This window comes from Micromonas commoda, chromosome 6 (genome assembly GCF_000090985.2).
Source record: "Micromonas commoda chromosome 6, complete sequence".
In the NCBI taxonomy this organism is placed as follows: domain Eukaryota; kingdom Viridiplantae; phylum Chlorophyta; class Mamiellophyceae; order Mamiellales; family Mamiellaceae; genus Micromonas; species Micromonas commoda.
The window spans coordinates 1,090,590-1,116,139 of NC_013043.1; the positions used below are offsets into that span (position 1 = coordinate 1,090,590).

The 25,550-nt window shown below is 66.4% G+C and overlaps 11 protein-coding genes across 11 annotated transcripts; 5 read left to right on the forward strand and 6 right to left on the reverse strand.

Moving 5' to 3' along the window:
• Positions 1–232: 232 nt before the first annotated feature.
• MICPUN_59552 (predicted protein) lies at positions 233–7,561 on the forward strand (the record flags this gene model as incomplete). The annotated part of the gene is made up of 1 exon (XM_002502938.1): positions 233–7,561. The coding sequence occupies one exon, from the start codon at positions 233–235 to the stop codon at positions 7,559–7,561; it is 7,329 nt and encodes a 2,442-aa protein (XP_002502984.1).
• A 139-nt stretch (positions 7,562–7,700) lies between these two features.
• Positions 7,701–8,018, reverse strand: MICPUN_83028 (predicted protein; the record flags this gene model as incomplete). The annotated part of the gene is made up of 1 exon (XM_002503295.1): positions 7,701–8,018. The coding sequence occupies one exon, from the start codon at positions 8,016–8,018 to the stop codon at positions 7,701–7,703; it is 318 nt and encodes a 105-aa protein (XP_002503341.1).
• A 310-nt stretch (positions 8,019–8,328) lies between these two features.
• On the forward strand, positions 8,329–11,505 carry MICPUN_101153 (predicted protein; the record flags this gene model as incomplete). The annotated part of the gene is made up of 1 exon (XM_002502939.1): positions 8,329–11,505. One exon carries the CDS (start codon positions 8,329–8,331, stop codon positions 11,503–11,505), a length of 3,177 nt encoding a protein of 1,058 aa, XP_002502985.1.
• Positions 11,506–11,738: 233 nt separating this feature from the next.
• Positions 11,739–12,335, reverse strand: MICPUN_59555 (predicted protein; the record flags this gene model as incomplete). The annotated part of the gene is made up of 1 exon (XM_002503296.1): positions 11,739–12,335. One exon carries the CDS (start codon positions 12,333–12,335, stop codon positions 11,739–11,741), a length of 597 nt encoding a protein of 198 aa, XP_002503342.1.
• A 146-nt stretch (positions 12,336–12,481) lies between these two features.
• Positions 12,482–14,530, reverse strand: MICPUN_59556 (predicted protein; the record flags this gene model as incomplete). The annotated part of the gene is made up of 1 exon (XM_002503297.1): positions 12,482–14,530. One exon carries the CDS (start codon positions 14,528–14,530, stop codon positions 12,482–12,484), a length of 2,049 nt encoding a protein of 682 aa, XP_002503343.1.
• Positions 14,531–16,092: 1,562 nt separating this feature from the next.
• Positions 16,093–17,175, forward strand: MICPUN_66278 (predicted protein; the record flags this gene model as incomplete). Its single annotated transcript, XM_002502940.1, has 1 exon — positions 16,093–17,175. A coding segment is annotated over one exon (1,083 nt), but the record flags the coding sequence as incomplete, so codon positions are not given.
• Positions 17,176–17,864: 689 nt separating this feature from the next.
• Positions 17,865–18,836, reverse strand: MICPUN_70450 (predicted protein; the record flags this gene model as incomplete). Its single annotated transcript, XM_002503298.1, has 2 exons — positions 17,865–18,738; positions 18,781–18,836. Coding segments are annotated over 2 exons (930 nt in total), but the record flags the coding sequence as incomplete, so codon positions are not given.
• A 427-nt stretch (positions 18,837–19,263) lies between these two features.
• On the forward strand, positions 19,264–19,956 carry MICPUN_83242 (predicted protein; the record flags this gene model as incomplete). Its single annotated transcript, XM_002502941.1, has 1 exon — positions 19,264–19,956. The coding sequence occupies one exon, from the start codon at positions 19,264–19,266 to the stop codon at positions 19,954–19,956; it is 693 nt and encodes a 230-aa protein (XP_002502987.1).
• A 258-nt stretch (positions 19,957–20,214) lies between these two features.
• On the forward strand, positions 20,215–22,092 carry ODA1 (flagellar outer dynein arm-docking complex protein 1; the record flags this gene model as incomplete). The annotated part of the gene is made up of 2 exons (XM_002502942.1): positions 20,215–20,229; positions 20,370–22,092. The coding sequence occupies 2 exons, from the start codon at positions 20,215–20,217 to the stop codon at positions 22,020–22,022; spliced, it is 1,668 nt and encodes a 555-aa protein (XP_002502988.1). The 3' UTR covers positions 22,023–22,092.
• A 1-nt stretch (position 22,093) lies between these two features.
• Positions 22,094–22,999, reverse strand: MICPUN_59561 (predicted protein; the record flags this gene model as incomplete). Its single annotated transcript, XM_002503299.1, has 1 exon — positions 22,094–22,999. One exon carries the CDS (start codon positions 22,997–22,999, stop codon positions 22,094–22,096), a length of 906 nt encoding a protein of 301 aa, XP_002503345.1.
• A 595-nt stretch (positions 23,000–23,594) lies between these two features.
• Positions 23,595–24,653, reverse strand: MICPUN_82497 (tRNA-dihydrouridine synthase; the record flags this gene model as incomplete). Its single annotated transcript, XM_002503300.1, has 1 exon — positions 23,595–24,653. A coding segment is annotated over one exon (1,059 nt), but the record flags the coding sequence as incomplete, so codon positions are not given.
• Between the last annotated feature and the right edge of the window lie 897 nt (positions 24,654–25,550).

Genomic DNA, 25,550 nt, shown 5'->3' on the forward strand with positions numbered 1-25,550 from the left:
CTGTGGCTGGATGATGGAGAAAAAGGTGAGCCACGTGTTCGGCTGCGGATTGCGCTGGGCCGTCCAATTTTTGGAATGCGCGAGCACAGGCAAACAGTCAGCGCGAGGGGGAAAATCTTGTTTCTCAAACCAGCGACGCTTTCTCGGACGAGCCGTTAAAAAAGGCTTCAGGAAGTGGGCACCATGCAACGACACTTGGGAGGGCGGGCCTCTCTGTCGGGACTAGCCCGTCATGACGCGTCCGCTCGGGGGAGACGGCCGTCGCGTCCACCGTGGATCGATGCGGCCCGATTCACGGCTCGTCGTCTTCGTCACGATCGCGACGCTGACGCGCGTCGCCGGTCAGGCGCCTCCTCCTCCTCCAGCCTCGGGTGGGAACGTCACGGACCCCAACGCCCCGCCCGCGCCACCCGCGGCGCTGACCATCGAGGAGATGAAGACGCGCGCCGCCGAGAAGCTCATCTCCGTCCCTCGGTTCACGAAGGGCGAGGAGCAGTGCTACTTCTTCCTCCGATCCGACCCCTCGGTGCAGCCCATGGCGGACCGTTTCTTTCTCCTGCCCCCCGGGCGGACGTGGGGCAACGTGCCGTTCAGCGTCTTCAACTTCACCGACGAGGATTTCGGCACCGGCTTCGCGCCGACAGGCCCGGAGGAGCTCATCGTGGATTTCGAAGTGGTCTTCACTCCGATCGGGTCCAAGGTGACCACCGAGGACCTGTACCTCACGGACGAGAAGGGCTCGGTCGATTCGCGGATGTTTCGAGTGCTGCCGTCGATGCCGGGGGACCCAAACGAGGTGAGCAAGACGTCGACGCCCTACGCGCGGATCGACAGGTCCTCCGCGGCGCACGCCGACGACGTTCTGACCACCATGTCCACCGCGGGGAACGTCAGCGCGATACTGAAGCCCGACCTTCCGGGTACCTACATGGTCCTCGTCACCGTCCTGGATTCGTGCAACGTCACCGCGCAAGCGGTGAGCAACGTGACGGCTTTTTGCGCGCACGAGCCCGTGCCGCGCGTGGGCAACGAGACGTCCGGGGTGATGTACTGGCGACAGGCCGAGGCGATGAAGCACGCGACGGAGACGCACGCCATGGGCTGGTGGCCGCCGCTGCGTCTGGACGGATCCGCGACGCTCCTCGCCGACGTTCGTGAGCAGTACTACTACGCCCATAAACAAGCGGTGGACGCGTTGGTGTCGGCGACTGCGATATTCGACGGACCGACCCCGGGTGGACCGGGCGCGACGCAGGTGACGATCGTGAACAACGGCGCACCCGCGCCTCCCGCGCCCCCGCCGCCGTCCGACAGCCCGTTGAGGTTCAGGGAGGAATGGAAGCAGTGGACGAGCGCCCCCGCGTGGGACGCCCCGTTTAACCCGGCCGACGGGCTCGTGTACGGTTGGTCGCTCAAGGGTGCTCCGCACGGGAGCAACGCGTGGCGTCGGTACTTTCGGACCGGCAACGAGACCGAGTCGCCGAAACGTACAAACGCCGCGGGTTTCGCCTACCTCCACGCCGTCGCGCCCGAGGACGGCTTCCTCCCCGTCGTGGAGGATCCCCGGAATTTTCTCGCCACGTTTCAACCCGACGTCGTCGGCGCGTATCAGTTCCAGCTCGACGTGAGCAACGTGTGCCACCAGCGGACGTTCAAGTTCGAGACGACGTTCGAGTGCAACGCCGCGCCGGTCCCTGGCGCGTTGACTTCTCCTAAAGACGTCGGTCTGTGCCTCGCGAGGCAGGAGATTAAGAGCAACGCGAGCGACCCGGACGGCGATGAAGTTTTCGTGCTGTGGAACCGGGCGTTTGGACCCCGGGGCAACGCCAGCGCCGTCTTTCCCGACGGCACCCCGACCGGCGCCAGGGACGCGAGCGCGGGAATGTTCCTCTCGGATCACACCGGCGACGTCACCGGCTTCATGCCGGACGTGCCCGGCGAGTACAGCCTGCGAATGACGGTGACGGACGGGTGCCTCGTGACGGCGGCGGGGGTGGACGTGGTCGTGGAATGGTCCGCGGAATGCGCCGACGCGGGAGCCACCGCGGCGATGTTCCTGACCGTGCTTCCCGCGCTCGCGTGCGTCGTCTTCGTGGCGCTGAGCGTGTGGTACCTGAGACGGACGCCGTTGCATCCGCTGTCGCCGCTCACGTTCCGCGCCGACGCGGCGAGGCTGCAGCGGTGGGAGGGTTTCAAGATGCGGGTCAAGTTTGAGCGCCTGCGGGAGAGTTGGGAGCTGCGGGCGCACAGGGAAGCGCTCGCGAGGGCGTTGAAGGAGAAGAGGCGGATGAAGAAGGGGAAGGCGATCAAGGGCGACTCGAGGTACGGCAAGGCGAAGCGGCCGCTGCCGCCTCGCGTGGAAGACGCGTGGGGAGAGGATCCGAAACAGCGGGGTTTACAAAGCGGGCACAACAAACAAAACGGCTCGGCGATTGCCCCGGGCGGCGACGTTAAGACGACGATACCCAACCCCACGGTCAGGTCGGCGCAGCGTAGGTTCGAGCGCGCCATCGCGACTCTCGCGGGCGCCACCGAGATCGACTCGCACCTCGTCCCGTCGAGCGTGCACGCGTGGCGAGTCGGCCTCGTCGTCGGCATCGCCGCCGAGGGAATCACGCTGTGCTCTCTCGCGTTTTTGCGCAACACCTGGTGGGCGCCCGCCGCGGGAAGGGTCGGTCGCGCGATGGGGATCATCTTCGACGCCCCGGTCGCGTACGACCTGGCGTACGCCTCGGCGGCGCTCGTCGTCGTCGCGGTCGTCTCCTCCCAGATGGCCAGGCCCGTGCGGGGACAGTCGCCGCCGTTTGCGCAACGAGCGATCATCGCGGCGCGCCGAATCCTTTTCCACCGAAAGAAGCTCACCGCGCAGGAGCTCGCCAACGCCAACGCCGATCGCCGCGCGAGAGGCGAACCCGAGATTGACGTCTACGGTCGAGAGATCAAGGGAACGGGTAAGAAGAAGGCGTCTTCGGACAAGTACGAGGTGGGTAAGTTACCCGGTGTTCAAAAGGCGGGTGGTATAAAAGGTAAAGGCGGCGTGGCGACAGATGCAAAGGGCAAGGGCGTTTTCGGCGCGGCGGACCCGCACAGGGGCCGACGCACGTGGAGCCGATCGGTCGTTCGACACCTACCCTCTTGGGCGTGCTGCGTCGGCGGGTCGTGGAGCGCGACCGCCGCGCCGGGCGGCGCGGAGTCGCGTCGCAGGCTAGCCTCCGCCGCGGCGCAGCGAGAGGCGTCCGCGGTGCGCAGGGCTCTCGACGTCGCAGCCGCCGGGCCGTTCCGCGTCGTCGCCCGAATCGTCCGCGAGTGCGCCCACTTCGTCGGCGATTTCCACGTGCCCTTGCTGTGGCTGGCGTGCGAGCCGATGTTCGTCCCCGCGGTGGCCGCGTCCGCCGCCATGCTGACGTGTAACCACGCCGATGCCAAAAGGCCGTTTCCGCACCTCGCCCGCGACGACGAGCTGCGATGTTACGTCGGCCAACACGGGAACCTGATGTTCGTGGGCGTTCTCACCGCGCTCGTACTCCCGTGCGTCGCGACGTGGTTCGGCGTTCGCGTCGCGCCGAGGCAAGACCTCAGCGCCAGGGAACTGCCGCACTTTGTCGCGCTACGCGTCGGCGCAAGATGGTTCGCCGCCGTGTTTGCGGTGACGCAAGGAGAGATTGACATGACCCGCCGGACACCTCGGGGCGAGTACGGGATACCCAGCACCCACCACGACGGGTGGAGTCCCACGACGCACTACGGGAAAGACTTCGCGCACCTCGTCGGCCTCGTGCTGACGTGTGCTGCTCTGTTTGCGTTGAACTACGCGTTTCAACCGGTGCGGGGGCGGGTCGGGTCGGCGATTAATGGCGGCCGCGGCGCCGCGTACGCGTGCGCGCTTTGGACCGCGCTGATGGCGTACCGAACCACGTGCGACGCCGCCGCACCCGCGGACGGCGGGATTCTGCCCGATGCCGCCGCGAACGGGGCGCTGACGCTGCTGTTCCTCGGTTTATTTCCCGCCGCGTACTGCGGCTGGGCGCTGACGCACGCCAGGGGTTTGCTCTTCGGGTTCCCCGACTTGAGCCCGAGGGAGATGCGAAAGCACAAGGACCCGCGCGTTCGCGCCATGGGGGTGCTGGTGGGCAACGCCACGGACGGTATCGTGGGCGCGTTCGGGCACTGGGAGGGGCTTGAGCGGCAGGGCGAGCGGGAGAAGCAGGATCGTAAGACGGGTAACACGCACCTCGTCACGAACGGCGTCAACTACACCCCGGGCGAGGGCCTCTCCGGACTCACGGAGGAGGCCGAGGACGACGTCGCGGAGGATGCGCTGATGTGGCAGCTCGTGTTGCAGTCGCACTTTGCGGGGTTTGGAGTGGACGTGGACGTGAGGGTGCACGCGTGCGAGGCTGTCGTCGCCCTCGCTAGGTCGGACGATGGGGTTATGTGCGCGCAGCGGTGCCAGCTGACGCCGCTGATAAAACGCCTCCTCCTGGACCCCACCGACAGCGCGATCCGGCTCAAGGCGGCCGAGGCGGTGCACGCGCTCGCCAAGAACTTTCGCGGGCAGGCGCTCCTGTGCCAGCGCGACATCGAGTGTCACCTCGCGTGTAAGCGCCAGCGAAAGCGCGAGTGGTACGAGGCTCTCATTTACCTCGAGCGAAGGTACCACCGAGTGGCGGCGGATATCGCGAGGATCCATTACAACATCGGCCTCTGGCAGACGTACGCGAACAAGTTTTTGCCGCCCGATCGGTTCATGCCGCTGGTGGACTGGAACGTCCGCGCGTGGTTGGACGACGGTAAGGGCGGCATGATCGACGACAGCGTCTTGGAGGGCGACGAGGACGCGAAGAAGAAGGTGAAGAACCAGCAGTGGGAGCTGGTCAAAGAGGTCTTGTTCGGCAAGGTGGACGAGGAGAAGGCGCGGAAGCGGGACGCCGCCGAGCGCCGCAAGGAGCGCCGGCGTCGTAAAGCCGCGGAGAGGGCCAAACAGGAGGCTGAGATGACCGTGCCGCAGTGCCTCGCGCAGCTGCTTCTGGACGACGACGAACACGTCGTGGAGAGAGCGGTGAAAGCCGTAGGCGCGATGCTTCAGGGCCTTCGCGACGCCGGCGGTCGACGCCAACCGCAGGAGGCGGAGCGGCGCATGCTGCTCAACGCGCGTAAGATCGCCGGTCCGCTGTACCGACTCGCGGGGCTGTACAGCGCGAGGAAGCTCCCCGAACACGGAGAGGATGAGGACGCCGCGTTGAAAAACACATTCGATAAAAAAGGCGCGACGTACTACGCCGCGGCTCAAAGGGACGAGCGACTCGCGACGGTGTCGGGCGACAGCAGGTCGTCCGGCGGTTCCGTGTCCAGCGCGGGAAGTGGGGACTCGCGAGGGTCGCGCGGGTCGTCGCGCGGGTCCGGCGCCGACGACGACGAGGACGACGACGAGGAATGGGAGGAGGGCGTGAGGCGGCCGTCGCCTATGGATTTCGTTCTCGACGCCCCGGGCCTCATCGAGAACCTGGTGATGTGCACCGCGCACGATTGTTCGCAGGTGCGATCCGCCGCGCACGAGGTGCTGACCACGACGGCGCAGGAGGACACCGTCGCGACGCTCGCGTTCCGGGTGCTGGATCTGCTGGAGACGGTGGGCGATTGGCGCGGGCGGGTCAAAGCTATCGAATGGATCAACCACCTCGTCGCCGGCAGGTTGAAGGAGCTCGCCGAGGCGGCGGTCCAGGCGAACCCCTCGAGCAGCAGGCGAAGCGCGGGCGGCAGCGCCGAGAACGCGCTGTACGCGCTGCAGGGCGGCGACGAGGATCTCGCGCTCGGTCGCGATTCCGTCGATCTCGCCGCGGGCGTAGAGCACGCGCCCGGCGAGCTAGCCGGCGTCGGCACGATGCTCTCGAGGCACGGCGTCGAGCGAATCGCGGCGTGTCTGGACGACAGGGACGCCGCGCCGGTTCGCGTCGCGGCGCTTCAGCTTCTTCGTGTCGTGTGGGACACCCTCGCCGCGGACGCTAAGGGCCGCGGGCGCGCCGGCGAGGACGATGACGCCTTAAACGACGACGACGTCGACGACAGCCGCCTGGCCGTATTCGAACGCTGCGGCGTCGTCGCCAGGCTCGTCGCCCTCCGCGAAGACGACGACAAGGCCACCACCGTGTACGCCGATCTGCTCGTGCAGAGGATCCTTCAGACCGCGGGGCGCGCGGCGGTGGACGCGTTCGACGCCGCGAGCGACGCGCTGCACCCTAGCGATCTGCACGAGCGGGTCGGCGATTTGCTCGACGTCGCGCGAGAACGTTCCTCTCGAGGGGGCTCCGACGCGTTCGATCCGAGTGGGCGCGGGTCGTCTCCCGCGCCGGATACCCCCGGCCGGTCGGGAGGCGCGTGGTCCGCGCCGGGATCGCCGGGGGGCACGCCGGGCTCCGGCCGCGGCGTCACCGACGTGGACACCCCTCGATCCGGTTCCGGTTCTGGTCGTTCCGGCACCGAAAGAACCGGAGCCGGGACGAGATCTCGCGATCCCTCGGCGACCACACCCAACGCTAACGCCCTCGCGACCACATCCGGCGGGTCCTCCTCCGGCAGGCACACCCCGCCGTCCCTCGGCGGCGACGCGGACGGGCGGAGCGACGCGTCCAACCGCTTGTTCGCCGCGCACCGATGGGACGAGTACGTCCGCGATAAGAACCCGCCCACGGTGCGATACCGCCGCGGCGTTCGACCCAAGGATCGATTGCGAAGGCACAGGGCGGCGATGTTCGACGCGGAGGAGGCGGCGAGGAGGGAACCCGGTCGAACCGCGAAGGACGGGCTGGGAAGATGGGCGCCGTTCGTCGTGACGCGCGGGAAGTTGGTGGAGACTCGCGCTCAGAAGCTTTCGGCCGGGGACGGGGACGAGGACGGGGACGGGGACGGGGATTGGGACGAAAAGTCGGCACCCGGGGACGGCGGCGGCGGCGTCGAGTTCAAATCGCGGGTGGTTCGCGCGAGGTTGCCGGTCCGCGCCGCGCCGTTCGCGGGCGCGCCCGTCGCGCCAATCCGCGCGACTAACGGCGAACCCTCGGGTCCCGGCCCTTCGGCCCCGCCCGTCCGCGGCACGGCTGGCGCGACCGAACGTAAACGCGCCGCGATCGACCGGCCCACCTGGCGCGAGCGCACGTCCGAGTATATCCTCGCCGGGGGCGGCGCGCGCGGGGTGGGTGGCGCGCGGCGCGGCCCGCACGAACGCGGCGTGCTCCGCGACGGCCTCGTCGGGTGGGCTGGCCAGGCGAGCGGTCCCGTGCAGGGGCCGAACGACATGTTCCCGCACGGATCGATCGCGGCGGCGTCGGCGTCGTTGTCGGACGGCGACGGCGGGTCGTTGTCCGGGTCGATGTCGTCGCGGTCTCGGTCCGCGACGGGGCGGCGCTCGTTCGGGGCGCCGTCGTCGGGGCGGCGGAGGAGGGGCATGTCGTTTTCGGACGTGGGCGAGGAGGAGGAGGCGGAGGAGGATCCGCTCGCGGGGCTGGAGGGCCTGGAGGATCCCAACGAGGTCAAGAAGAAGAAGAAGCGGTTCTTCGGTCTGTTCTGACTTGGGCGCCGTCGCTGTTGGACATCTACTCGTGTTTGTACATCGTCGTCTACTCGTACATCGCGCGCGTCGGTGGGCTAACTAGCTAGCTAGACGAATCATTCTACGACGGGCGACGCGGCGCGCGTCGTGGCTTACCTCACCCCCACGCCTGCTGCAGGGCGTAGTTGACGACGAGTTTGCCCTCCACCCCGTGCCACGCGTACAGGTTCGCCACCTTCTCGTCGTACCTCGGCGTGAACGCGCTGTTGAGGTACACGAACACCCGCCCGTCGGCGCCAATCTGCGGCTTGAGCTGCGCGGTGAGAAACTGGACAACCTTCTCGAACCGATCGCTGGCGGTGATCTTGAACTTGTTCTGCTTCAAGATGGGCGCGTCGCCGGTGGCCTTCAGCAGCACCACGACCTTATCCACGGGCGGGGCGGTGGACGGCTCGGGCGGCGGGTCATCGGCCATCGCGCCCTCCTGTGCGGCCGCTCGCCTCCCGAAGTGAGAAATCGTCACCACTCGGCACCCCGATTCACCTCGCAAGCAAGGCTCGATTCAAACCGGCTGTCTCGGGTTTTGAACCACCGCCGCGATCTGACCGCGGAGAGAGAGAGGCGCGTCCCATCCGGGGACGTCGTAGCCGTATCGCGACGTCGCGTGCTTTAAACCCTACCGTCACAAAATGGAGGACGAGGTCGCTCGCGTCCTCGAGGCGAGCATCAGCCCCGACGAAGCCACGCGCGTGAACGCCGAGCAGCATCTCACGCAGGGCGGAACGATGCCGGGCTTCGGCCTCGCGCTGGTGCGCTGCGCGCTTAACCGGCAGGTTCCGCCGGGCACCAGGCAGCTCGCGGCGGTGGTGCTCAAGAAGTACGTCAAGGAGCACTGGCAGGAGGGCGAGGGCAAGTTCTTCCCGCCGCAGACGGGCGACGACGAGAAAGCCGCCATCCGCGAACTCCTCCCAAACGGACTCGCCGATCCCGAGGCTAAGATCCGAACCGCGTGCGGCATGGCCATCGCCACCATCGCCACGTGGGACTGGCCGCAACAGTGGCCGCAGCTCACCGCACAGCTCGTGGGTGCCATCCGCGAGCGAACGAGCGAGGATTCCGTCGCCGGCGCCCTTCGATGCCTCGCGATGATCCTCGGCGACATGGAGGAGACGCAGGTGGAGGACACGGTTCCCGCGCTGCTGCCCGAACTGTGCGCCATCGTCGCGGCGGACGCGGCGATGTACACCCTCGCGGTCAAGCGCCGCGCCCTCGCGGTGCTCCACGCGTGCCTCCTCACCCTGGGCGTCATGTCCGGCGCGAGGCAACGCGCGGTGAGGGACCTGATGACGCCGCTGCTGCGACCGTGGCTGGACGTCTTCGCCGCAGCGCTCGCCGCACCGCCGGACCCGACGGACCCGGGGCAATGCGGCCTCGTCCTCGAAACCCTCCGGTGCTTGTCGCAGGTGGTCCAGTACTTCGCCAAGAGCGCGGGGGACGCGCTGGTGGCGCCGCTGGGGGCGGCGGCGAGGCTTTTCCACGCGCTCGCGCCCGCGTATCACGCGTCGACGATTGGGAACGAATCGGACGAGTACGAAGCGCCGAGGGACGACGAGGGCGAGGAACTCTCCCTCGAGTCCGTCGTCTCGCAGCTGTTGGAGCTCATCATGTGCCTCGTCGAGCACCCGAAGCTGCGGTCGCTGCTTCGAGACGGGATGGAGGACACCATCTACAGGGCCATCGGGTACATGTGCATGACGGCGGCGCAAGAAGAGGCTTGGGAGGATGACCCGAACGCGTACGTAGCCGACGAGGACGACGACATGACGACGGTTCGCGCCGCGTGCGGGATGCTGCTGCACCAGATGTCCGGCGCGTTCGGCGAGGAAGGAGGGGGTGCCGACGGGGGTGCCGACGGGGGTGCCGACGGGGGTGCCTTCTCGAGGGCGCTCGCGGGCGCGGTGTCGCGACGTCTCGAAGAGGCGGAGGCGGCGAAAAACGCGGGGGATCCGAATTGGTGGAAGATTCGCGAGGCCACGCTGCTCGCCGTGGGGACCGTGGACGATTTCATCGTGGACACCGAGCAGGCGCTCGCCGAGCGGGGTGTGCACGCGACGTTCTCCGCACCCGGGTTCCTCAAACTCGTGCTCGACGCCGACCTCGGGGGCGGGGACGAAACCGGTCAGGGTGGGTCGACGGGAGGAAGCCGACCGCCGTTTTTGCTGGGCAGGGCGCTGTGGGTGGCGGCGAGGCTCGCACCTGGCGCGCCCCCGGCGGCGGCGACCGCGGTTCTCGACGCGTCACTGCGGTCGCTCGACCCGCGCGCCCCCGCGCCCCTGCGCGTGGGCGCGTGCAGAGCGCTGGCGCAGTACGCTCCGTTGGCGCCTAAGGATGGATTGAAACCGTTTCTCGGTCCCGCGTACCAGCGTCTCGGCACGCTGCTCGAGTCCGAGTTTAACGCGGGCGAGGCGAGAAAGACGAACGCGGGCGCCGCCGCGAGCGGGGTGGGCGCTTCACCGCTCGACGACGGTGACTGGGGCGAGACTCTCCACCTGGTGCTCGAGGCTATTCTCGTCGTCGTCAAGTGCGACGACGAGGCTGCGGCGGCTTGGTCGGGGGCGTTGGCTCCGGCGACGTTGCGGGTGTGGGCGGCGAAGGTTGCGGACCCGTTGCTCGCCGCGGACGCCAGGGACGTGCTCGAGGCGCTCGCCGCCGTGCCCGCGTGCCTCCCTTCGCTGCACCAGCTCGCCGTTCCCACGCTGAGCGGCGTTCTCGCCGCGCCGGACCGGCAGGGACCGATGTTGGTAGAGTCCACCCTCGATTTGTTGGGCGGGCTCCTGAAACCCGCGGCGAAGGCCGAGGCCAGGGCCGCGCACGCCGCGTGCTTTCGCCACGTCGTCGCGCTCGCGGTCACGTCCGACGACGCGGGCGTGCTGCAGTCCGCGGCGGAGTGCCTGCGCGCGTTTCTTCGCTCGGGAGGCGTCGAGTCGCTCGCCTGGGGAGTCGACGGGACAGGCGGCGGCGGCGAAGTTCTCAGGTCCTACCTCGACGCCGCCGCGAGGCTTCTCTCCCCGTCCCTCGAGGACGGCGCGAGCGCGTTCGCGGCGCCGCTGCTTGGGCAGATGTTGCGCAGGCTGCCCGGCGAGATTGCGCCAATTCTGCCCGAGGTCGTCTCAGCCGTCGTCGCCAGAGTTTCCCGCGCGAGGCAACCCAACTTGATTGCCGCGTTGATGTCCATATTCGCGCGTTTGGCGCACGCCGACTGCGACGCCCTCGTCGGCTTACTCGCGCAGATGCCCGTACCTCCCGGCGGTGAGCCGGAGACTGGAGAAGACGGGGTGGCTCCTTCGAGAAACGCGTTGGAGCTCGTGCTCCGGGCGTGGTGCGCGTACCAGCCGGATGTGCAGGGCGCCTTCGACATCAAGCTCACGACGTCGGCGCTCGCCGCCTTGCTCGCGAGCGGCAACCCTGCGCTGGACGCTGTGGGCGTGCGGGGCGAGCTGGTGATCGAGACGGGCGAGACTGGCCAGCGCGCCATCCGCACCCGCGCAAAGGCACGCGCGACGGGCCCCGACAGGTACACCACCGTCCCGGCGGCGCTGAAGATTTTGGAGCTGCTGGCGGACGCGGTGCTCGAGGCGCAGGAGGCTGCGTTGGCGGGCGGCGGGGACGGGGAGGACGAGTGGGAGTCCGAGGGCGACTCCGATGGGGACGATGACGACGGCGACGGCGGCGGCGGCGGTTCGTACTTCGGCGGCGACCTCTTCGACCGCATTATTGCGCAGGGTATCGACGATGCCGTCGACGACGACGAGGACGAGGCTGAGGACCCAATCTCCGGAATCGACACGCAGGGGTTCATCAAGGAGCGGCTCGGCGCGATGCACGCGAGGGGCGCGCTCGCGGGGGTGGCGCAAGGGCTCAACGCGCGCAGGCAGCGCGCGCTCATGGCTCTGATGCAGTGAGTCGTCGTCGGAGGCAAGGACGGAGCTCGTCGTATTCTTTCAATCGTCCCTTGGGTCGTCCCTTGGGTCGTGCTTCCTCAAATGAATGTACTCGCACTTTTCGCTCCGGAGACATAGGCTCGGGTCCCCGTACTTGCACACGCACTCCTCGTTCTCGTGCGCGAGGTGTTCGTATCGCCACTCGTGCGCGTCCATGCCCCCGTGCTCCTTCTCCGTCGCCAGGTGCATGCCAGTCAGGAGCCAGCTCTGCGGACTCGTCCAGTCGCAGGTGATCTCGACCGAATACACGGCGTTTGGGTCCCTGCGCGGCGCGACGGGCGATGAGAAAGAGGAGAATAATTACGAGAGGAAAAACGAACACACATCGGTCTCACGTCGCCGCCGTTCACGCCAGGCCAGAAATCGAACGACAGCACCGCCAAGCCTTTGGCTTTAGCGAAATAGTGCGTGTTACCAAACGCCTCGTAGTGATACGGGTACGTGTGATCCTCCTTGTCGTGGCAGTGTGGCATGATTGGGGGCAGCACGCCCGGCGGCGGCGGGGAGTTGTCGACCGCGGTTAGCATTCCGGACATCCGAAAGAACATGTCGCTCGGCGCTGTGCAGTTCAGCTCGATGCGCTGTCCGATACGCGGCTCTTTGCCTGTCCAAAGGAAGTCGCGGCCGTGCTGCAGTGTCTCGCACTTTTGGCTCCAGTTGTCCTCGACGAAACCGGCCATCACGCCCGGTGGCTTCGCGCACAGTGCCCTGAGCCTGCGGCCGGTGCCGTCCTGCTCGGATGGTGCGGCGTGCCAGTGCCACTTTGGCTCGTGGCTAACCGGCTCGCTCATGACGCGGGTCTCGTTGTGGCTGACGAGAGTCGAAAGCGACGGGTGCGAGATACGAAGGCGAGAAAATCCTCGGACAGATTCGGGAAAGTGACGTGACTCGCCTGTGCCGCGCGACGAAAGTTACCTTTGAACCTTCATGACATTCCCTAAATGGCCAAAGCCATCGATATCGCGTGCTCCCGCACCAGCTTCGCCGGATTCCTCACGATCGTGATCCGCGTCCGTCCACGCTCGCCCGCCGAGTACACCCTGTACACGTGATACTCCACCCCAGGCTTGCACGCGAAATCCCACTCCCACGGCGAAACCTCAAACGCGTTCTTGTCCGCCGACCTCGTCGTCTTCACCTCGACGAAAACGATCCTCCCGTCGCGAACGTTTCGCATCTTGACGTCGTAGAACGATTTGCTCTCCGCGTGTTCGTTGACCCAGGTCACGGTCCACCCCGGGTGCCTCTGCAGCAGGTACCGGTACACCAGCGCCTCGCCCCATCGACCGACGCGCCTGTTATCCGAAACCTCACCGTCGCCCCACCACGGCAAGCACCCCACCAGCTCATCGTACCCCACGGTCGTCACCGCGGGTGTAGGGTTGGGGTTTAGCGGTCCATCGTCGTCGACGTCGTCGTCGGGAACGGGCGCGTGGTGGCCGGTGGCGGAAGCGCCGCGAAACTCCGAACCCATCCGACCCTCCCAACATGACTTGGAGCCCTCCTCCTTTTTGGAGCGCTTCGCCGGCGGGACACCGGCGTCCTCATCCTCCTCCTCCTTTTTGGCGTCGCCGTCGTCGTCGTCGGCGTCGTTATCATCGTCGTCGTCGGCGTCCGAAGAACCTGACGTGGATTCGATCGACGCCCCGGATCCGTCCTCGTCGTCGTCGGAGGGTGGTTCGAAAGCCTTGGCCCGGTATTTACCCCCGCACAGGTGCAGCGCCGCGTACTCAGCCGCCGCGGCGAACGCGGCGTCCTGCGTCAACACCGACGACGCCTCCGCCTTCGCCGCCGCGGCCAAAACCTTGGACCGCGACGGCCGCCACCGCGGGTCGAATCCCCCCGCGCGCCGCGTCTCCTCGATGAACGCGAGCGCGTCAGAGCTCGCGGGCGGCGCCAGCCTCGGCGCCGATAACGGCCCCGCCCCGGCCCGTGACCTCGCCCTCGCCGCCCGTGTCGCCGCCAGCTCGGCGTCAGCCTCGGCGCGTAGCGCGTCCTCCCGCGCCCGTCTCGCCTCGGCGCGTAGCGCGTTCCCCACGTGCGCCGCGCACGCTCGCTCCCGTCGCAACGAGTCGTGCCGCACCAGGATCCCCCGCTCGCGAAGAACGGACACAGCTGGCGACGACGACGACGCCCCCCCGCCGTTCACCGCTAGCTTCCCGGCTAGCTTCGTCGCGAGGTGCGCCTCGAACGCGGCGCCGAGCGAGACGCCGCGGCCTTCGTTCGCGAGTCGGTTCGTCCCGGACGCGGCTCGATTCTCCAAAAACTCGGCGAGCTCGGCGAGCGGGTCGAGTTGGCGCACAGCTGTGTCGTCGTCGTCGCGCACAGCTGTGCCGTCGTCGGCGCCGCGCGTCACGGAGGACGGCTTTAAGGGCGGACCGAACGCCGCGGCGACGACGGGGAGTGCCGCGAGGGATCCGACGCCCATGCATCGAAAGCCGACGAGAACGTTCTCGTCGCGCACAGCTGTGTCGTCGTTGTTCTCGTCGGGATCGTCGAGGGAGATCTCCTCCGAATTGGTGGCGAGGTCGGGCGCGATGCGGGTCACCCCGCCCGAGGTCTCGGTCCTCGGCTGCAGGTTATAGCTCCTGAGGAACGCCACGAGCTCTCTCTCCATGTCGCGCAGCGTCACGATCGATCTCTGCGCGATGTACGAGCCGACGAAAGCGGTAGACATCTGCTCGATTTGCAGAATTCTTCCCAGGAGCGGCACCTGCGCGGCCGGGTCGTGCGCGCCGAGCTGGCCCAGGTTCGCGACGCCCTCGAGCTCGCACATCTTGGTGCACGCCGCGTGAAACCCCACGAACACGAGCGTGTCCGCTCGTTCGGCGTTCTGGAGGATGTCCACGACCGCTCGCGAGCAGAGGGCGTCGAGCGACGGCAGCATCGGAAGGGGCGGGGGAGCCGGCGCGAACGGAATCGCGCCACCGGGGGGACCCGCGCCGACCGGGACCCACATCGCACCGGGCGGCGGTGGATACTGCATCTGAGCTAGCGCGCGGTTCCGCTACCGCCGCATGCCCTCCGTGCCGCGCCGCGCCTCCGCGTACCCGTCGACCCAGCCTCCGCGGCGGTGTGCCGAATGGAATGTCATCTCGGAATTGACTCGGAAGGAGTCGTAAACTCGCTTCACCAGCCGCGCCGCGCGGCGACGCGTGCCAGTCCCCGGTCCGCGCGGCGACCGACCCCGACGCATCGAACGCGGTCCACCGCGGCGCGGTCGCGGGAGCCATGGGCACGGGTCCGAGAGGCGGGAGGAAGGTGCGCGAGCGCGAGGCGGCCGCGGCGGCGGGCGTTGTCGCCCCCGCCGCCGCCGACGACGACGGTGACGCACGTTCGCGTGCGTCGGATGCGAAGCGAACGAGGCTCGATGACCAGGCGTCGGCGAAACCCCCGCATTCGGGCGGTGTCGACCCCGCCGACGTCGACCGCAAGACCGCGGCGGTGCTCGAGAAGAAGGGGTTCGCCGCGGCCGCGGTCGCGCGCGCGCTCGAGGCCGTCGCCCCCACCGCCGACGACGCCGCGACATCCTTCAACGAGCAGAAGCGGAGGCGGACCGCCGCCGCGCAGGCTTGGCTCGAGCGACACGCGGAGCTGTACGAGCTGCCGCGGGGGATGCTCGAAGACGTCAAGGCGAGGCGCGCGGCGAGCCCGGCCGCGGGCGGGGGCGCGGGAGCACGCGACGGCGACGACGACGCCGAGGAGGATGACGAAAATCGCGACATCAGCGAACGAGCCAAGGGACTCATCGCCAACGGGTTGCTGCCCATCCACGAGGCGCACGTGCTTCGGAACCAAAAATCGACGACGGCGGCGGGCGGACACGCGAGGACCGCACCGGCCGCCGCGGGAACGGCGGGCGCGGGCGCGCAGGACAGGTCGCGCACCGGCAAGAGCCTGCGAGCGCAGCGAATGGAAAAGGCTGAGAAGGACGCGGCCGACCTGTGCCGCCACGTCGCGACCGACGCACCTTGTCCCCACGGCGATTCGTGCAGGCGCGTGCACGACGCGGTGGCGTGGATGCGACGCAAGCCCGCGGATCTTCCGGGGCCGTGCCCGTTCGCCAGGGGCGGGTCGCCTTGCCCGTACGGTCTCAGGTGTCGCTTCGCGGCGTCGCACGAAATACAAAAAAGAGGCCACACAGGAGACGGGGCAGTCGGGGAATACGCCGCGGCGAGCGGGGATGCGCTCGCGCTCGGTACCCCCGAGGCGTGGTCCCGCGAATCCGAGGTGACCGGCGCGGGGGCGCACCCGACGGGCGCGCACCCGAACGACGGTTCGTATCTCGAGAACCCGCCCGTCGCCGAGTTGAACGCGTTTCCGGACTCGGTCCAGCGCGAGTTGGCGAGAAACTCGTACCCGATGCCGAGGTCCGACGCGATTCTACGCCGCATGGACGTCCCGGTGAGGTGCTTATCGTACCAACAGGTGGAGAACGCCAAGGCGCGGAGGGCGTGGGAGGGTGGGCCCAGGGTTCCGGTGCCGAGGACGGGCGGGAGGGGCGGGACGCTTGGGGAGGAGGGCGCGAGGGAGTCGAGGGGGGGATCAAAAAAGTTGGACCTTCGAGGTAAGCTGTACGTGGCGCCGCTGACCACCGTGGGTAACCTGCCCTTTCGGCGCGTGTGCGTCGCGTTGGGCGCGGACGTCACGATATCGGAGATGGCGATGGCGTCGAATATTTTGAAGGGTGAGCGATCGGAGCTGGCGCTGTTGAGGCGACACCCGAGCGAGCGCCTCTTCGGAGTGCAGGTCTGCGGAGGCCACCCCGACCTCATGGCCCGCTGCGGCGAGTTTCTCGACAACGACGTGGACTGCGACTTTGTGGACGTCAACATGGGATGCCCCATCGACGGCGTGTGCGCCAAGGGTGCGGGTTCGACGCTGCTGAGAGACGAAGTCGGCCTCGCCAGGATGAAAAAGTTGGTGCAGGCCATGTCCGGGTCCATGCAGCGAACGCCGCTGACGATCAAGGTACGCATGGGATACGACGACGATCCGAGCAAGTACGTCGCGCACGACGTACTCAAAGACGCGAGGGCGTGGGGCGCCGCGGCGGCGACGCTGCACGGCCGAACGCGCGCGCAGAGGTACAGCAGACTCGCGGATTGGAGATACATCCGCCGTTGCGCCGCCGTCGCCGCCCCGTCGGGCCTGCCGCTCGTCGGCAACGGCGACGTGTTCTCGTTCAAGGACTACGAGCGGCACATGCGCGGCGGCACGCTCGCGACGTGCATGATCGGTAGGGGCGCTTTGATCAAGCCGTGGGTCCTGACCGAAATCAAGGAGCGACGGGTTTGGGACATCAGCGCGTCTGAGCGCCTGGCCATCTTTGGCGACTTCGCCAGGCACGGGTTGGAGCACTGGGGCTCGGACGAGCGGGGCGTGGAGACGACGCGTCGGTTCATGATGGAGTGGATGAGCTACACGCACAGGTACGTCCCCGTCGGTCTGTTGGAGTCGGGGGTGGCGCAGAAGATGCACCTGAGGCCCGCGCCGTACTCGGGCAGGAACGAACTGGAGACTCTGCTCGCGTCGGATGCGGTTGAGGACTGGAGCCGAGTGGCGGAGATGTTCCTGGGCAAACCAGCGCCGGGGTTCTCGTTCGTGCCGAAGCACAAGAGCAACTCGTACAGCGCGGAGAGTGCGGTGGCGCTGGCGAGCGCACAGGCTGCGAGCTACGACGACGACGTGGAGGAGAACGGGTGAGCGGCGGTTGTATCAGCATCATCAGCATTTCATCTGAGCGTTCGTTGGAAATCCTCGTCTGCGTCGGTTTTTCCGGGCACCGCATTGGCTTCACGCGGCGGCAGGATGCAGACTTCCGGCATCACGGACCTCATCGAGGCGTCGCCGTGTAACGACGCGTCCAAGAAGGCTCTGGCATGTGAGTTTTCCCCGTGCAAACGTCCGTTCACCGCCTCCGCGTCGGTCCAGAACGCGATCTCCCAATCGGATTCAACCCTAAGTTGGCACCCCGACCTGACGCGCGAAACCCGCCCCGTTCCCGCCTTCTCCGTCCACAGGTGCCGCGGCGCACGGGGAGAACAAGGCGAAGATGTGTCAAGAGCTGTTCGATACGTACAAGGCGTGCAGAAAGCGGGAGAACGCGGAGGTGGTAAGGAAGAGACGGGAGAATCGCAAGGGACTATTCTGGGATTGAATAGACGATACGTGTTCCCGGCCGCCTTCGCAATAGAGACACCCTACTAGCACCCTCTAGAATAAAGAATAGACTAACGCTTAAACGCCAACACTTGTGCCGACACGGCTCGAGGCGCATGTCATTTGTTGTTGATGGGGCTGACCTTGTCTGCCATCCACACCGCAGCAAGCATGTGTTTCCAGAAAGCTTCGACGTCAACCTCTGTACACACCGTCACGTTTGGTTCCTTGCCGCTCATGCCATAATGGTCGCACACCGTCGTGCCCGCGCACAGCTGTCCGCAATCGATGTCAACGCGCATTCTTTTGGTTTTGAAGAAATGTGGATGCATGACGTAAAACACGGCCACCGGGTCATGGAGCGGTGGATGCTCGAACCCAAAGACTTTTTTATACGATTCCTCGAAGAAGTGCATGAGCTCGTCGAGGAGTCGGAGAAACCTCGAGGATCCCGGATTTCTGCCGTATCCCGTAAGTAACCCATCCCGGATCTTTGGCGTGACTAGCACGGTGTGGGTCACCTCCAGTGGCACCATCACCAGACTCTTGAGCCCCGCCTCGAACACGATGTGCGCCGCCTCGGGGTCGCACTGAATGTTAAACTCCGCTGTCGGTCCCGTGTTGCCGAGGCCTTGGTACGCACCTCCCATGATCACGAGCTCACTCAGTCGATCGATGACCTCAGGGTAGACCGAAAAGAGCAGTGCGACGTTTGTGAGAGCGCCGGTGGCCACGAGCGTCGGCTTGTCGGCCGGATCCCCAGAGAGGAGCGCCTCAGCCATCGCCACGACAGCGGGCGTGGGATGGGCACCCCTGGGCGCGGCGGGGATGTCGGGTCCGTCGAGCCCACTCTCGCCGTGGATCTCGGGGCAGTTTCGCTTCGGCCGCGTCAGGGGCTTGTCCGCGCCCCTGTACACCGGCACGTCGTTTCGGTTGATGATGTTGAGCATGCGGAGCGCGTTGTCGGTGGTCTTCTCCACGGTTTGGTTACCGCAGACGGTGGAGACCCCGATGAGATTCATGCCATAGACACTTACCGGACCAGACTCGTCATCGATATACGGTACGCCATACGCAGCGAGGATGATAGCCATGGCATCGTCGTGACCCGGATCGCAGTCCAGCCACACGCGCTTTGTTCTTTCCATCCTTCTTTCCATCGCACCTTCGCCCGTTCGCCCTCGTCCTCGCGCGAAGAAGTTTTGGCAATTGCTTGGGCACCTTGGGAACACTCGTACTTGTAGAAGAGCGAATCGCCCCGAACGACGCAGTCACTCCTCGACGCGCTCGATGATGTCGACGATGCTCGCCCGCGCGTGCCGCCCCCTCGCCGCGCCCGCGCGTGTGCGATACCCCGCTCGGCCTCGCGCGTGCCGTCGCGTTTCGCTGGCATCCTCGGCGACCCAGGTCGACGACGGGGCGCCCGCCGCCGCCGACGCCACGGGGGATGCTGACGCCGCGCCGAGGAAGCTCGCCAAGTACGAGAAGCCCCCGCGCCCTCCCCCGCACTTCCTCCGCCCGCCCGACCCGCCGCCCACGCCGGAGACGTGGCAGAACATGGTGCTCCTCATCGACAAGCCGAAGGGCTGGACGTCCTTCGACGTCGTCGGCAAGACCCGGTGGCTGTCGCGGCGGATGGGGAGCAAAAAAGTCGGGCACTGCGGGACGCTCGACCCAAACGCCACCGGCTTGCTCATCCTCTGCGTCGGTAAAGCCACGAAGATGGTGGACTCGTTCACGGGGATGGACAAGGTGTACACCGGGACGATGAAGCTGGGGGAGGGGACGCCGTCGCAGGACTGCTGCGAGGAGGTGGACGAGCGTCTGCCGTGGGAGCACGTGAGCGACGCCGACTTGGCGGCGGGCGCCAAAGCCATGGAAGGGGACATCAAGCAGATACCCCCGATGTTCAGCGCGATCAAGGTGAAGGGCGAGCGGTTGTACAAGGCGGCGCGCAGGGGCGAGACCGTGGAGCGCAAGGAGCGCGCGTGCACCATCAACAGCTTCGAGGTGTGGAGGGACAAAGTCGACTCGCAACTGGCGCACTTTCGCGTGGACTGCAGCAAGGGCACGTACGTGCGGACGCTGGCGCACGACCTGGGACGAAACCTGGGCACCGTCGCGCATCTCACCGAGCTGAGACGGGAGAGCATAGGGGAACACAGCGTGGAGGACGCGTGGACGGTGGAGTCGCTGTTCGAGGCGTGCGAGCCGCAGGTGAACGCGTTTGTCGCCTCGAAACAAATGTAAAACATAGTCTATCACAAATAGATCATCGCGTCGCGTGAAATACCCATTTGTGTGAGATTGACGTGTGGTATTTTGCATTTCAAGCACGTGGGCAAACAGTCAGATCGGTTTGGATTGACGAGGGAAATCCGCCCGTGCCTGGCGACGGGTGACTCGCAAGTCCCTGTTTTGGATCGCCCACCGGACCAGTGCGAGGAGCGCGGGCGAACGGACCCGAGACACGCCGTCAGCGCTCGTTTCGACCCCCGGCGTGCCACCATGGTGCGGAACGAGGTACGCGCCGACGACCCCGCGCTCCAAACCCGCGCGCGCGCGCCCCGTCCCCCGCGGACGACCCGTGAAATTATTTGACCCCGCCCCCGCATTTCGTCCCCGACTGACGCCAACCTCGACCGAACCCCGTCCGTTCGCAGCAACCCACCGACACGGAGATCGCGCTCATGGAGCTCCAGCGCAAGTATAAGATCATGGAGACCAACCGACGCGCGTACACCGAGGACGCGCAGGTCCACATAAAGCGCCAGCGCGCGATCATCGACAAGCTCAAGGAGGAGAACGACGCCCTCAAGGGCGAGCTCTCCGCCGAGCTCGACGCGCCGGGCGCGCTGCCCACGCCCAACGTCAACGCCGAGATCATTCGTTTGACCGACTTTGCCGACCTCTACACCCGGAAGATCGAGATGGAGAGGCGCCGCGTGGAGGAGCTCGACCAGCACCTCGCGCTCTCGGAAGCCGCGATCATCCAGCAGAAGAAGGCAATGGGAGGCGTGGGCGCCGCGAAGGAGAACGACCAGCAGCTCATAAAGCAGGTCAGGGTCCTCGAGAACAAGCTCGACAAGACGCTGATGAACTTCAACGAGGCCATCTCCCACAACAAGAAGCTGCGCGACGAGATCGACGTCTTGCGCCGCGAGCGGCTCACGTTTGACGAGGTGTACAAGAAGATGAACAAGGAGCTCGCGGAGAAGAAGCGGGAGATGGCCAACGTCGTGGAGATCACCAACATCGCGTACGAGGCCCGGGACCAGGCGCACAACGAGATCGCGGCGTTGCGCGCGCAGGGCGACAGGGAGGCTGCGCAGTTTGACGCGGAGTGGCGCGAACTCGGGCGCATCATCGAGCACGACAAGAAGATGAAGGAGGCGGACATGCGCAACAAGCTCAAGGCTGCCGAGCTCGGTTTGGCGCTCGCGGAAGGGAAGGAGAAGGCGGGTATGAACACCGCCAAGGGCGACTGGGCGATGGAGGCGAAGAAGGGCGCGTCGCAGCTGGCGCTGTACGAGGAGGCTTTCAAGCAGATTAAGAAAGCCACCGGCATGACGGACATCGACGACCTGGTGACGGCGTTCATCGCCGCCGAGGACCAGAACTTCTCGCTCTTCAACTTCGTCAACGAGCTCAACAAGGATCAGGAGAAGCTCGAGGAGCAGGCGGCCGAGCTCAGGGCCGAGATTGCGCGGTACCAGGGCAGCGGCAGCGTCGAGCACGTGCAGCGCAAGCGAATCCTGCAGGATCTCGAGAAGCAGTTGGTCAAGACGGATGCCAACACGCAACAGTACGAGAAGCGGTTTCAGGGAACCCAGATGACCTTCGACGCCCTGAAGGAGGCTGTCGCTTCGATGTACGCCAAGCTGGGCTGCGACGACCCGAGCAACCGCGAGCTCTTGGGCGACCAAGGGGTCACCGAGGCTAACATTCTCTCCTACCTCGGCGTCATCGAGCAACGATCGAACGAGATCCTGCAGATGTACGCCGCGGCCACGTCTCCGGACGACGTGACCCAGGTGCTCGGCGCGACCGGACCGCTGACTCCCTCTGGGAAGGGCAAGACCGGCGGCGGCGCGGGTCCCGCGACCATCGTGCCGCCGAGCACGGCGGCTGACGAGGACGACGACGAGGACAGCGACGACGGGTCCGCGCCGCTCACCAGGGAGGAGCTGCAGGCGAAGACGCTGAGGGCGCTGAGCCGGGGGTCGTCGGGCCAAGGGGCGAGACGGGGCGGCGCGGCGGCGGGGGGAGGCGCGAGGAAAGGCGCGGGGGGCAGGAAGGTGTCGAGGAGGCTCTGACGCGTCGGTGAGTCGTCGTGAGTGAGAGCTTTAATTCCAACGCGTGCGTAAAAAGAAAGTAGCGTCGTCGATCATCGATTCAGGCACCCGTACCCCCCGCACGCCGCCAGGAGCGCGACGAACGCGGCGAGCAGCACCGCGAGGGCGGTGACGCACCGCGCGCGGACGTTTCGCCCGCGAATGACACCGGCGAGTATCGAACCCGCGCCCTCCGGCGGCGGCTCCCGTCGAACCAGCGACGTTGTTTCTTCCGCCCGATCGTCGCCTCGTTGCCCGTTTGCGTCTTCGAGCGGCCCGTCGTTCGCGTCCACGACCACGGCGAACGCCGCGTCCCCTTGCCTCCTCCTCGTTCGTGCCTTTTCGACCTTTGGTGCGTCGCCGTCGCGTTCGTCGTCATCGAAGGAGGACGCCAGCCGGCGAAGAGTCTCGGCGAGAGCTTCGAAGTTGTAAGAGTCGCCGCGCCCGACCGTTTTGGTCCTGCCCACGTACGCGCCGGTGGAGTATCTCGACTCGAATTCGGCGCGAAGGGTGTCGAGCCACTCCGCGCACGCCTCGGGCTCCGGTCTCGCGCTCAAAGGCGCGCCCCGCGACGACACGATGACGCCAAACACGACGCGAACGAGCCCGGCGCTTCTCTTTCGAGCCTCGAGCGCTGAGACGAGCGAGTGATCCGGAGGACCGCCGTCCTCGCACGCCAGCGTCGGCTCGGATCTCTCCCCGCCGCTTCGCGGAACCACGACGAGGGTGTAGCATCGCTTCGCGCTGTCGGCGCCGAAGGTGGTCTGGTAGTGACCGGGCTCGTCTTGGTCGTGGGCTGATATAACCTCGTTGGCGACGAGGCTCATAGCGGTGACCAGCGTGGGGTCCGAGGCGTGGCTCGCGAACATCTCGACGTCGCGCGACTCGCCGCGGGTGCCGTCGCGGGTGCCGTCGCGAGGGATGAGGCGTCCAACGAAACCGAACACGAACGCTCGCATGTCGGCGGGAGGAGCGCGGGAAGCAAGTGAGACTCACGTTCAAACCTTCTCTTGGCGGAGTGATGAACCTAAAAATCGATATCTACTATGAAGGTACGTGGCTACTCAGTTGGCTACAGCCTCTTCGACCGCCGGCGGTGTGTCCGGAGCGGCCGACGCGTGATTCGTCTTTTGCTTTTTTGCATCGAGGGCTGCGCGAAAGTAGAAGAGGGAAAGATCGGTCAGAGGGGTGATCGGGAGAGGGGGCAAAGGCGCGAGAACAGGCCGATGGGGAAAACAGTCCACTCGCGGCAGTTGGCATCAACGTTAGCAGAGCATGTCTCCATGCCTGATCCAGATTTCTCCTCACACCGAGGTCGGATGTCCCTATCTGATTTGTATCGTCACGCGCCAACGCGAGCGGACCCGGGCGTGCCGAGTGCGAGATGAATGAAAGGCAAACGCGGGGCGGGGCGGTTTCGCGCATCCGAGACTCACCCGCGACGGCGTTCTCTTCCCTCTCCTGTTCCTCTATGGCGGCTGCTTTCGCCGCTTCCGCCGCCTCCCTCGCGAGCTGCCGCTCGCTCTTCTTCGGTATGGGCCGCGTCCTCCCCTCGTTCCTTCTCACGAGGTTGACCCGGCCCTGCAGCTCCTTCGTCCACGCCTGGAGCTTATCGACCGTCATCTCCGAGTGCGGCGTCTTGTTGAGCCAGTCCCTGAGATCGGTAAACTCCTTCAGCCACGACCCGACCATGTTGTGCACGTGTCCTTTGACCATGCGAAGCGGCGTCTGGTACGTCCGCGTAATCTCGAGGTACTCGTGCAGGAGCTCGCAGTTCACGTCCCCTTCGACCGGCAACGGGTGCGCCGGATCGCTCGGCGAGTACAGCGGAGGATCGGAGAAGAGGCTCGGGTTTTCGAGAAGGGGCTCCGCGCTGAGAACGCCGTCCGCGCCCGTCGCCTCCAGGCACTTCTCCGCCTCCGCCAGCGTCCGTATGTCCCCGTTAGCCAGCACCGGAACCTTCAGCTGCTTCTTAATCTCTCTTATGAACGCCCAGTTGGCCCTGACGTCGGCGGCGCGCTTTTGCTCGCGAGTCCGCCCGTGCACCGCAATCAACTGAGCCCCAGCCGCCTCCACCATCTTCGCGTACTTCAAGCTGGTCTCCAGGTCGTCGTACACCCTGATCTTCGCCGTGACGGGCACGCTCAGGTGCTTATCCAGCTTGTTGATCAGGTTATGGACCGTCTCCCAGTCGTCCATGAGGAAGGCGCCGTATCGTCCTCGTTTGGCGATTCGCTGCGGGCATCCAAAGTTGATGTCCACTCCGTCGCAGTGCGGGGCGACGATGGACGCCGCCTTCAGGAGCATGTCCGGGTCGTTGGCGCAAAACTGCACCAACAGCGGCCGGTCGTTGATGTGGGTCGTGAAGATCTCCTTTCGGTACTTGAGGTCCTCGACGAAGAGCCTGGCGTGGATCATCGGGGTGTACGCGCACGTCGCGCCGTGGCGCCGGCAGAGCTCGCGAAAGGCGAGCTCGGACTGGTCCACCATCGGCGCCACGTGAAACTTGGGCGAGCCCATCGAGCGGAAGAAGTCCCACGACGTGAGCTTGGTCCCCGGGGAGGCGTCCTCGGGGGCTGGCGGCGCCGGGCGCGCGGTCTCGTCGGCGGACATCGGCTCGCCGACGTACGACGTGCTCCGCGAGTGTCGGCGGCGAACGATGCTCGGCGCGACGCTCGGTGCGACGCCGTTGACGAGCGGTGACGAGTCGGGAAGAGCGCGTGGAGGTGTTGAGAACGCGAGACGGCTAAATAAGCGTCGCGCGGCTCGCATCCAACGACGGACGCGCCGCTAGGGAGGGTCGCGCGCGGCGGAAGTGGCTAGCCGCCATTTTCCCGAGTGCCGTGTCCAGCGAGATTTGCCACCAGACAGGTCGCGGATTTACAGCGGTGGTCGCTTATCCTTCTTGCAAAGGGCTAATAATCGGGATGTGTCTACCCGCGCTACTCCCGTCGCTAAGTCTATGATGCGCACGCTCATCGGGACCCGAGCATCGCGTGCGCTACGCGTTCGGGTCCGGTGGACACGTTTCCTTCGGGTGCTTCGACTCGTAATGCTGTTTTAGCTGATGGTAGTTTATCATCGGCGCTTTACATATGCCGCACTCGACCTTTAGCGCGGCCCCGCGCGCCTTGAGATCCGACTTGGCCTCCTTCTTGGAGGCGGCCTTCTTCTCGTTCTTCGCCTGGGCTAAAGCTTTAGCGTTGCCGCGAACCATGGTGACGCGTCTGCGGGTCAGGTGCGTCGACTTGTGGCGGATGGTAACTTGCAAACAGAAGGCAAAACGCGTCGGGACCTGACCAATCAAATCTCGAGATCTGGATTTCGGCACTCGCCACTTGTCGCGCGAGACCGAGGCAACGTGTTCAACGTGGCATTTCTTTCAGGTCAAAAGCTTACACGCTATACGCCTCAGAGAGCGGCTCGCGCGCACTCGGTGCGGCGGCTCTCCTCGGCGACTTCACCTCTGGGAGGTCGGATCCCCTCCCGTGCGCACCCGCGCCTCACAAC